At 37.5% G+C, this 12,216-nt stretch overlaps 1 protein-coding gene across 2 annotated transcripts; it reads left to right on the top strand.

Moving 5' to 3' along the window:
- Positions 1-7,349: 7,349 nt before the first annotated feature.
- Positions 7,350-12,143, top strand: LOC113156393 (catechol O-methyltransferase domain-containing protein 1). Of its 2 annotated transcripts, none has more exons than XM_026351514.1 (7): positions 7,350-7,477; positions 9,457-9,581; positions 9,710-9,815; positions 9,988-10,106; positions 10,354-10,408; positions 11,542-11,675; positions 11,759-12,143. In XM_026351514.1, exons 2-7 carry the CDS (start codon positions 9,477-9,479, stop codon positions 11,909-11,911), a joined length of 672 nt encoding a protein of 223 aa, XP_026207299.1. In that variant the 5' UTR covers positions 7,350-7,477; positions 9,457-9,476; the 3' UTR covers positions 11,912-12,143. The 2 variants fall into 2 exon arrangements, with proteins under 2 accessions (XP_026207299.1, XP_026207298.1); XM_026351513.1 differs by lacking the exon at positions 7,350-7,477 and adding an exon at positions 7,826-7,976.
- Positions 12,144-12,216: the final 73 nt, after the last annotated feature.

Here is a 12,216-nt window from a genome sequence, read left to right as displayed (position 1 = left end):
AGCCAAATGAATCACTCTGAATAACTGGCCCACATGGTTGCACAGATAGATACACTTTAACATAGCATTTAGAGTCACATTACAGCGCCTTATGCTTTCCAGTCAATAATAAGATGATCATTTGGCAGTGGCATGTCTAGTTAGAGGGATATTGTTGCGGTTGACATTTATCGTAGCTCCAGGGTTGTAAACTTGAAGCTGAACAGCAACTGAATCATTAAATGTGAACGGCTGCAGCTTCGCCGACTTGGAGGCACTGACATAAGTGTTTTCATGCTGAAACGAGTGACTAACTTCCGCTAAGCTAAACACGTCTTTGTTCAAACTGGGACATTATGCGCTAAGAGGGACATGTACTGCAGGGTTGGTGAGACAATGGCCTCTTTAACGGGCAGATTATTTGCTGCATTTCGTATTAATACAAATTACTATGATAGATGATGTCTTCCTGTAAATCAAGCCATGTGTTTTTTCTAGAGGCTAAAGAGGAACAATCATTCCTATTTAGACTGGATAATTTGAGCATGCTCAGTTTTTGTGCCTGTAATGTAGCAGAGCATAATAATAGCACCAAAATACAATTGGCATAAACATCACATTGTCCTTAACTAGACAAAACAATTGCTCCAACTGCCTAGGCTTGGCAAACGTTCTAACTTCAATACTGCATATTTTCTTTTAGCAAGGACCCTACATTTAAAAACCTTTCCACTGTGAATGGGAATTAAACAAGAAGAAGTCTCGGCTATCAGATAAATTAATTCACAGTGCAGATTGTGCACTTCAATAAAACAATCCAAATAGGTCAATTTCCACTCTTAAGCTGAAAGCAAATAGGATGTGCAATAAAAACATTGCACTGGCCCTCTCTGTTAAAGAAATCAATAGCTATAGGACAAATAACCTATAGCCATCACTTAATTCTCTTATCAGTGTGATTTAGGGGACACTGATGATGTTAAATAACTGTAAATCTTTATCATTGACTTTGCGGGTGGTTTATGGCAGTTTCTACAGCAGTTCAGAGACAGAATGTCCATACCTTCTGCCGGACTCACGATTTATAGCTTTATTACTCTTTGTCTAAAAGACCACAGAAACATATAATTGAAAGGAAGAGATAGCAGCTAGCGGAAGAGCTGGAGAGGGGGCATGCAGGAACTGAGAATCATCATTGCTACAGACATATCACCGTGACAGTTTTATGGCTAAGAAGCCGGCCCTTTTTTTTTTTTTTGTGGCTTATTTTTATAAAACGAGCAAGATTCAATTTTCTGATTCATCTGCAAACAGTTCAGATTGAGTTTAGTATTCTGATGTCGGGCTTCAAACCGTGGCCTACATGAGCACAGAGGTCACCAAGAGGGCTCAGGGAGTTGAAGTCATGAGTTTGTGCTCACACTGTCACAGGCCCTCTCATATTTTTGCCCTCAGTGACAACAAGCCTATTGTTCTCCCTGATAAGGCTTCAGTGTGCACAGTAATGGGAATTAAGCAGGGCATAAGTCATGGAGAAATTGGGTGACAGCAGATCAATAGATAGCGCTGAAGCCTCAGGGACCATTAGTGAAGAGGACCCTTTTGTTTGTCCACTGCTGGAGAGAGTTAGTGGATGCTCGTTTCTGAATTAACTGTCGAAACTAAGAATACATTGAGCTCGTAAGAGAAGGGGAAAGGTTCATTAGATTGACCCATATTGTTTTGAAAAGAGTAGGATGTCATTACCAGACCACATCAACTTCCTTTAAAAAAAAAAAAAAGAACACATGTAACTGATGTGAGCTGTAACTAAAATCATTTATCAGTAAAAGAGAAAAACATTTACTTTTTCTAGTGATATACCCTCTTGTAGATTGAAGGTTTGTGGCATTTCTGCCTTCATCTAATTTTTTTGTGATGCTCACAACAACAAAAACATAAAATCCAATAATGAAAATAATATAAATCCAACAGTTCTTTAACAGCTCATTCTGCATTTTTTATATGAATAACAATTGTGCATACGGACCCTTTCAACAATTACTGTAGCTGTAACAATATGAAACTGATAAAAGCAGCTCATTTCTACATTTCTCATGGCAGAACCAGCACATGCTTGGTATTTTAGCATGAAAAATGACTAAACTCTTGCTTCAAGATTGTGGTTCATTAATTTTAAGTCAATTACTCGACCAAACGTTCCAGCACGACAGCCAATTATAAAGTAAATCAAGAAATCTATCTGCCTCATTAGCAATACTGCATTCAGCTTTCTTTGTTTACAGGACAAAGTGCATTACTGAGAACGTGTGTGGCATTTGCTTTTGTGGACTGTGGAAAAAATATACAGCACGATTACAGATGCTCTGCAGCCGTACGCTGGAGCTCAAGGATGGAAATGCATTAGCCCTAATCTTTACAGTGCTCAAATGATTAGCCAGGATACGTGACAACACCAATAAAACACATTCTCCCATTAAGTTCTTAAGGCAAATGCATATTGTGGCGATCACTCCAAGGCATTTCTACTTAAATGCACAAATAATTTGTTGTTGCACTGCATTATTCCTGCCCCATAACCAGACCCCAGCTGAGTGAGCAATGTGCCAATGAGAACTAAAAATATTAATTAATGTGTCACAATGGCAGCACATGTATTTTCACTAATAATACATTCCGAGCTATCAGACTGTGATTTAATTATGAATTATGTAAATGGCTGCCATGAACCATTAAGGTCTATGCATTTTATTGGCTTAATAGGAAAGTATAATGCACTGTAGGCATCACAATGATGAGCCTTTATACACAATATCTGAATAAGAATATAGAGCAGATACCAACTTCATGACGGCTGTGTGCCGAAGATATTTCACAATGACGGATAATTATCACCATTGTAACTAAATCATTCACAGCATCTAGTCTGCTGTATATATTTAAGTTCAATGCAGGGCAACAGGACACTTTTGACTCAGCAAGAATGTTCTCATAACCAAGTATTCAAGTAATTTATGAAGCAAAGAAGCCAAAAGTATCTTGGTTTAGCTCTCATTTTTAAAACTTTGCTGCTATTCTTTGTTTTATATCATCAATTGGATTCTCTGGTTTCAGATTTCCCCCCCAACTAGAACCATAAGAAGCAATTTGAATATCTGAGAACTGCACTTTAATTATTTGGTCTATGAAATACTAGTACATTTTCTTCTTTTGTGTCCTTTATGTCTGACCAAAGTCCAAAACCCACAGATGATATTAGTAGTTTAAGTTAGAGGATTAAGTAAACCAGATAATATTCACATAAAGCAGGAGCCACTTTGGTTTAAAAATTGAATATCCAAAGAGATGATTCATTTGCTGTCGATGGTCGATCCACTAACCGATCAATCACTCCAGCTCTACTGTGAAGGCCTGCCCACATCCTTAATTTGTTCAATAATTCAAATAACGGCTTTTGGCAAGTTACTTACGAATCAGAATTCACAGGCACAACTAATGAGAACTTCCTGTGCCAGAATCCGAAAAATAAAATGGCTGAGAAGACCAAGACAATGATGATGACCTCTGATTTCAAGACAAACTTTGAGTCTATTTCATTGTATTTGACGTTCTGTACATGTTCGCAGACAACATAGTCAAACATATAGTGACTTGTATGCTTGTCTCCCAGATAAACACACTAGGTTTATTAATCACACAGGTACTGGGCCACTGGATATTGGCCCACTTACTAACATCATCAACCCACTCAGTAATGGCACACAGATCAAAAAAGTCACCACATTTTCATTGCCAAAATGCATGTGCCACTCGCTTATGTCATCGCTGTTTACTTTAATACGCATGTGATGGGTTAGGCTGAATGAAACAACTAAAATAGCAACTGAGTCTCGCTATCAGTCAGTTTAGTGTCTGCTACAAGTGTCTGCTAAACGCCTAAATGTAAATGTAAATACAGATATGCACAAATATTGTGTAGCACACTAAAAGGGAGCGATGTATAATGAGAAGACTGACTCGATAACACTTTGTAAAAAATGGAGATTTGTTTTTATTATTTTGTGGTGAAACGTATATCAGAGGATCGGTATCTACATTTTTTTTAAACCACTTTTCTTCTTGTCAAATTGATGTAGTGCCAGGAACAAGGAGTATATTTGGTTTGAAGAGGGCTGTCAAATCAAACTGTCAGGCTGTACTTTTTGATGGAGTAGTATCGCTCACTCATCTGTCTATCAAAAGAGAAAGACTGTACCGAAGTCAAATTCAAGAGTTGAGAGGAGCGGACTTACATGACATTTTCATTATGCGATAGAAGAGGAGCCTGACGAGCAGAGTTCAGTTCTGGTTTAAAATTTGTAGGACATGTTTGTAAAGATGTGTAGTAGCAAGAGAGGCAGATGAGAGTAGGTCACTTGAATCTTAATAACTGCTCGGACATGCTGATGATGTTTCGTAATATGCGACAAAAACAGAGCATTGCCTCATCACACAAAGAAGGCCTACACATTTCAGACCTCATAATTCAAACCAGCATGTGATCATAAAAACGGGTTCTTAGACAGTTGACTCGAGTCAGACCGCCCTATAAAATTGAATCATCACAACAGTATCAGACATTGTTCTGGCATAGCAGAAAATTTCCCGACTCGGGGAGCATGTCTCTCTGCTGGATTGTTATGGTGTTTACTCACACAAAAGGGTTTACCCTGAGGCAAGCACCACACCTCAGCAGCCCAGCCGTAAGTATCCCAGCCCCCTGGAGGAATACTCTGTCCTCGGCTGTCCAGATTCTGTCAGTAACCAGCAACAGCGTGGCCAGCAGCCAGGGCTTCCTGGGAACTGTAGATAAGTGAGCAGAGAGAGCAGCAGTTAGCAAGTTATCCATCAAGTAGAACAGGTACAGGTATGTTTAATGTAGAAAAATATCAGCTCAAATCTTGTTCACTGTAACAACACAATAGTTGATACACTTCTATGTGAATTTCCTTATCCACTAGATTAAAGGTAAGAAGAAAAACAATAAGTGTAAACAATATTAACCCGGTTGAGTCAATTTTGCTAAAATGCTTTCCAGGGACTGGGAGACAGGAACTCTTGATTTTATTCATTACCCATCTTGAAACCTGAGATAGCTCTATTCACTTATTCATGTCACCATTGTCTGTCTAGCACCAATTACCTCTTACTCTGCTTTGTCATTTCAGCTGACGGCCTGCTGTCGTACCTGGTTAAAGTATTTGGGGTTTTTTCACTTACACTTATCAAGATGTTCTAGGTACTCATAGTCTCTTGTTTAGTTTCTTCAATAGCCTTCAAAATACATAGAAATGTTACTGACAGCCTACTTTTGTTCTGATGCAATAAAATGTTTCAATATCAATCATGTATATCAGGTGCTATCTTCTGATGTTATTTGATAGGATAATATTTAGTCTACATTGACTTTGGTCGGTCATTGAGCACTCATCTCTGCAGTGTAGTTGATTATGTGATTTGCCTCTGACAGACTGGTCATGTGTCTGACATAGATAATGAAGCAGCATCAGTCACAGGTAACGGCTGTGTCTGATGGGGACAAATTGATGAGACAGCATCACAGTGTTCATAAAATGTACATTTACATGAGTCGTTTGGGCAGTAGAAAACACACCTTTAACACACACACACACACACACACACACACACACAGTGTGGGTCAGGATGTGTGCCAGAAACAAAAACAGACTTGGCGTATAATCTAATCACATAGTGTCTGATTTACAAGAACTGTAATGTCATGCTGCATTTTTTTATTCCCACACTGACACTTGGGTCAAAGCTGTAAATGTTTTTAGTGATTAGCTTATAAACACTGCGAGAGTTTAATATTAAAGGTTAGTGATATAATCCACAAGTGGATACACTGAAGCATGCACCAGAAAACAATAAAAAAGTTAAGAAATGGGCACAAATGTATATGAGCATCATTTTCATGGCAACACTGCCCCTTAGTGTGTGACTAGTTTTATTACATGTTCTACCATGATCTGACTGTTGTACTTTATATTTTATAAGGTATTAAGAATTGTGTTACTTGCAGAAAACATTTCTTCTTTGGCATTATTGTATTGTTAGTTATAATAATAATTATGTATTGTGTTATGTATTAGGTGTTGCTTCCATCATATATGGACACACTTAATGTCTTTTTACATTTATTAGTTACTAGTTAGATGCGGATACAGATTTCAACAAAATATAACCATCTAATAATTTCTGAATAATATAGAGTAAGAACAAACATACAATATTTTCCTCTGTTAACAGTATTTCATACACTGCTGTTAAAGTTGTCTGTGTTGCTGAGTTTTTAGTAATTCAAGAAGGAAGTCTCTGACATTTTATGAACTAAACTCATTATCCATAATATACTAATTTGATTACCAATTACCAAATAATAATAATATTTGTTTGACCTTTGTATGCAAAGGAAAAGGGTTTCATTCGGTTTTACTGTGACATTATTATTCTGAGAGATCTCTGCCTTACATCTCCTAACACTCAATACTGCATCGTAATACTATTATGAACATCATTGGCTGTATAGGTTATATTTGGAACAGGATCATTATCTAGCATGGTAAAATAGATTTAAAACGCACAACATAACTTTCTACACTTTGTAGACTATTTTTGTAGACTGTGTTTAATATTAAAATAGGACATCCTCTTAGTTACATGATTTTTTTGTATTAATATAGTGAACAGTAGCCACAATGTTTCCTCAATGAGACCCCTCATTCTTTACGTCACAATTTGACAATTACAATAAAAAAGAAATTGCATGTGGTTACAGTGCACAGTCAGTGCACAGGTTTATTTAAGGTTGTTGTTAATCATGTTGATTTAACATGTAGAATATTACACCTGTCTTTAGACTTATTACCTTATCTGTCATGTTTAGTACTTTATTGCATATCCTCTACAAGCATTGACTTCTTGATGTGTGCAATTTATAGACATTAGCAGATGCTGGGTATCTTCTCTGGTAATGCCACACCTTTCCATAATGACGAACGCTGAAAGAGACAATTCAATATTATCAAATCCAATGTACTTGCACTTTTGATGCTTTAAGTATATCTTGCTGAAAATTGTTGCATTTTAAATCCAGGACATTTACTTTTACAGAAGAAGTTCACACACGGTGAAAAACACACTTTTACTGAGTTACATAAGGTGAAAACTTTGTCCAACTTTGTTCAGCAGCACTTGCACATGGATCTCTAATGTCTCCTGACATCCAGTAGTAAAAACAGGAACATATTTGCAGACAGTAGTGAGTCCTAAGAGTGGGCGTCTGTCCCACAGTCCTATCGTAAGAGCAGCAGCAGGTCATATGACCGGTTATCTCTACATGACTGAGCGTATTTGTGAGGCTTGTTTAAGCAGGAGTTCATCCCGTCGCTCTGTTAGACACAGACCAACACATCATCTTCACAGATTCAACTTCTGGGTGAGTTGTTTTCATGTAATAGTCACCAGATGCATGTAGGGTTCAGTTTATAAGTCATGTTTTTAGCTCCGCATCTTTTTTACCCATCTGGAAATATTTGACTAGTTCACTGAGGTAACAAAGCAGCACTTTTAACATGTTTTTCATGCGTTTTAATCGAAGCTGTTACACTAATTTCTTCGTTTTCATTCGAGCATCGCTGCTGAATACAAAAGCAGTCACCTGATGACAGCAGCCGCTCTCTTAAAGTCACAGTGCACCGACTCAGACGCAGCCGCTTCACCACACGTCGCGTCGCTTTCAGCCAATTGTAGCTTCGCGTTTCTTTGTAGCATTACGGTTCAACTGCGGGTCAACACGGAAGTGCCCCAGCTGGATTCAGGTTAACCGTGTAGCGTCATTGTTGTGTTTGAAGTCATGTCCTTTCGTAGTATTTCCAAAGAAGCACTGGTTGGATCTGTGGCACTGGGGGTTGTTTTTGTCACCGGTTATTTCGTTGGTAAGAGAAGGCGATCAAGGCTAAAGGTTTTGATTAAAAGCGTCACATCGTCGCTGCTACACAGACAGACTGTGCAGCAGTGTGTGTGTGTGTGTGTGTGTGTCAGGTGGCATAAATCAGAGCAGTGTTTGGACTCTAAATCCAGTGGTTTTATGTAAACCCTGTGGTCTTCCAAGTGATGTGAGACCATTTGTATTGTGGGTAGTTTGACTAAGGTCATGGAGGGAGAGTGTAAAACTAGAGTTAGGATCTAACATTAAATCTGGTTCCAAAGTACAGCACCATGTGGTCTGACCAAAGCCGGACAAGTGAAATCCTTCTTTATCGAGCTCATGGGAAAAAGGGTTTAATGATTGTATTATTCAATATATTTTTATGATGAATAATAATTTGTACATAAACACAATTTTAAGGGTTCAACGGCATTAGTTAGTAGTAACTAGTAGTTCATTCAAAGTTGAAATGCATATAAAAAGCTATGTTTTGCTAAGGATTAAGTGTGAGCTGTGGTTTCCAAACTGTCATGTGACCGCCTTATCTTGTGACCACCCTAAAAGGAAAGTCATTTACTAGTCAGGACCCCTATTGTGTTTTAGATTCACCTCCGCCTCTAAACATCTGACATGGTTTCAAATATTAAAGACAAGTACAATAGGGAAAACTGATTTGTGGATCAAAACTAACTCCACATTGACCAACTACAACAGGAAAATGTTATTTACACAGTGAAGCATCAGTATTAATATATTATTAGATCAGCCTTAGAGACTTTTTTGTTTTCAGAACAAGTACTTTTAATTGAAATACAAATGAAAACAATTCTGCGAATAAATTGTCTATAACACTACATGAGTAAGTTGTAAGAGCAGCTGTTTTGTTTTGTTGCATTGTCCAATTCTTCCTCCACAGTTTGAATGCATTTTACAGATTTATGGAAACAAATTATGTTTTACTGATTGACTTAGATTTGTGCATTACCATGGTATTACATGGACAAAACAAATAATTAAAAGTTGAGCTGAACAAGTATATATTTTATTGTCAGGAATATTTTCACCTCACACACAGAGTCTCAAGTTTACAGAATGGCACATAACAGTTAACAGCCAGTAACACTTACAAAAAGTTAGAATTTCTTGTGTGGCATTATTGCAACTACCAAGAAATTAGAAATGTGCTGCCACACATGCAAACCAGAAAAATAGGGAAATAGATATAATGTAAATGTGTCCAGACTGGTTCCTCGTATCACTTTTATATCTTAAGCTAAATGGTTTTACAATTTCCAGTATTCTAGTGTTTTTATCTTGGTCTGTTTCTGCTAGTACGATAACTGTATTTCCCCACAGAGATAATTTAAGTTTCATATATCTAAAATCAAAAGAATGCATTAACTAGACCAGATCGATGCCAGGTCCAATGACATCATGATGGTCTTAACATCCTAATAATTTGTTTCATTGTTCATATTTTCCCTTAGGGAAAAGGAAATCTTCCAGAATGAGCATCTCTAAAAGCCACTGTGGGGGGAAAGACAACCCACTGATGCAGTATGTTCTCAATCACTCCATGAGGGAACATCCATCACTGAAAAACCTCAGGATGGTAATGTCTTGGTATCCAGAATAACATTGTGCTCTGGCACAACTAAGTATTCAATATCAAAAGATATAATCGTGTTTCACAGGGTACTTTTTGAAACTAATGCAACTGGTTTTGTTTTTTGCTTTCAGAGGACAATGGAACACAAATGGAAAGGCATGATGGTTGCATGTGAGCAGGCGCAGTTAATGGCCAATCTGGCAAAACTAATAAAATCCAAGAAAGTATTAGAGATTGGTAAGTGTTAAAGTCACATATACAGCTTCTGAACCATGCACATCTGTCATGTGATTGCAAGATTGCATATATGTACTGTAAATCCTTTTACTCTGTTATATGCACCTCTTACATAACATACCTACTGCACTCAGTTATTTCTTATGTTGATTTTAATCAATGTCATTTGCAGGAGTATACACAGGATACAACACACTGAACATGGCACTGGCTCTACCGGACGATGGAACTGTGGTGGCATGTGATATCAGTGAAGAATACCCCAACATTGGGAAACCCTACTGGATAGAGGTACAATTCACATGGCCCAAACACTGTTATCAAAGGGTTCAATATATGATGTGTAATGCTACTGTATTGTTCACATTCACATACACATCCGAATACAATTTATAAGTTCAGAGTTAATTCTGATTTATAAACATTGTGTTTGCTTACCTAAGTCAAACAGGGAAAACACGCATGCAATTCCAGTCTTTCACAACTCATCTGCTGTACTTTCATTCTGAAAAATATCCCTGTTTGCTTTTGTCTACAGGCGGGAGTTGAGCAAAAAATTGATCTCCGTATTCAGCCGGCACTGAAAACTCTAGGTACAGTAATATCTGTTTTTACAACTTCATGCTTTAAGAACTTGAGGAGGTGCAGATACCTAAGTAAGTCATGGTACCCGTGCATTACTTTTTCTAAAATAATCCATCTCCTGTGGACTAATGGTATTTAACATCTGCGACTGCTCTGACATTGCTCAAGCAGAGATTTAGATTATTTTTTCCTTTTGTTGTCTGGAGGAAGTTAAATGCCACTAGAGGTCAGTATATTTGAAGTTTAAATTAAAGCTGTTGCAGACAAATCTCAGTATATGTACATGTATATGTAGTATTGTACTGGACTGGACAGGACCACACTGCATAACCTATACTGAAACAAAGTGTGGGCAAATTATTAGAAAATCCTCTCAGCATAGTGCATTCCTGTTTAAAAACAGTACAAATAACAACTTCAGTGATAAGCATTTAGCTAAATGAACACTTGTATGACAGAAATGGAGTACTTTTTGTAGGTTTGTACATACTTTGTGTATTTCTGTTACCTCTGTTTGACTCAAATGTAACATGTGTGAGCTGAATCCGATTTCTTTAATTAGTATCTGACACAACAATCAGGCCCAGGTTAGCCTGTAGCTGTGTTTGAGCTAAGCTAGTCGGCTAGCTAAGGTGTCAACAAACCAGTTACCTGAAATAAAACAAGGGCCGCTAATAAACACAGATTGATTTTCTACCTGTAATTCACTAGTCGTGGTAATGAAGTCCGTGTACTGTCCTTCGATGTCGGTCCAAACTTTGGTATGAATTCTTTCTGAAGCGGTGAATTATACACAAGTTTTCATTTTAGCATTTTAGCATTTTAGCTTTAGTTTTTTAAATCTGTTCTCATGAGTCAAACGCTAATTGACGCATGGACCGCGATGACGTCAGGCGACGTCAATTGCGTAAATCTGTGCGTAAATTATCGCAGAATTATCCGTGGGATTATTTCTACCTACATTAACAAAAACATCTTTTACAAATGTTATTTGCTTTATGTTTCTCTTATTTTGGGTTGAAATTGGGTACAGTATGTATATTTTGTATACTAGCAGTGACAGTACATTGTAATGGCCACATTGGAAGTAATCTAATATGTGTGTGTGTGTGTGTGTGTGTGTGTGTGTGTGTTCTTCCAGATGATCTCTTGGCTGCTGGTCAGGCTGGAACATTTGACTTTGTCTTCATTGATGCAGACAAAGTGAACTATGACAACTACTATGAGAAGTCTCTGCAGCTGCTGAGGAAAGGAGGCATCATTGCTATCGACAACGTAAGAGCTTCACCCAGGACAAAAATTAAATACCTGCAGTGGGATATTTCAAACAGCTAATTCTATGAACATTTTTCCTGCAGGTGCTGTGGGGTGGGAGGGTGTTGAATCCTTCCCCTGATGACCAAGACACTGTAGCCATTGACAAGCTGAACAAGAAGTTGCACAGAGATGCTCGTATCAGCTTGAGCATGCTCACCGTGGGAGATGGACTCACACTGGCTATCAAACTATAGGACAGATGTTTGTTAAATGTAGTTGGTTTGTAAAGGTTACACTAGGATACTAAATGTCTTGTCAAAGATGGGTAAATAATTATCTGGGGTTGAAACAATGCTACTGTCTGGATACATGTTACTAAAGGTTAATGTGTTACTTCTGAATTAGTAATGACGATTACTCATTTTATAGTTAAAAGTGCAGCAATTAAAAAAATAATGAGCTGGATTAAAAAAAAAAAAAACTGTACATTCCTTTTTTTTGAGTGCATCATTATTTAACAAAATTTGCAAGTGCTAACTACTGTCATATCCAAATCCAG

Source organism: Anabas testudineus, chromosome 19, assembly GCF_900324465.2.
Source record: "Anabas testudineus chromosome 19, fAnaTes1.2, whole genome shotgun sequence".
In the NCBI taxonomy this organism is placed as follows: domain Eukaryota; kingdom Metazoa; phylum Chordata; class Actinopteri; order Anabantiformes; family Anabantidae; genus Anabas; species Anabas testudineus.
This window is presented reverse-complemented; position numbering and strand designations above follow the sequence as displayed.

What these genes read in the sequence shown, in the direction of transcription:
- LOC113156393 (XM_026351513.1), top strand. Translation starts at nt 7,895, where the DNA reads ATGTCCTTTCGTAGTATTTCCAAAGAAGCACTGGTTGGATCTGTGGCA. An exon ending in CAAGAAAGTATTAGAGATTG is followed by an intron (nt 9,816 to 9,987) that starts GTAAGTGTTAAA and finishes TGTCATTTGCAG; the next exon opens with GAGTATACACAGGATACAAC. An exon ending in GCCGGCACTGAAAACTCTAG is followed by an intron (nt 10,409 to 11,541) that starts GTACAGTAATAT and finishes GTGTTCTTCCAG; the next exon opens with ATGATCTCTTGGCTGCTGGT.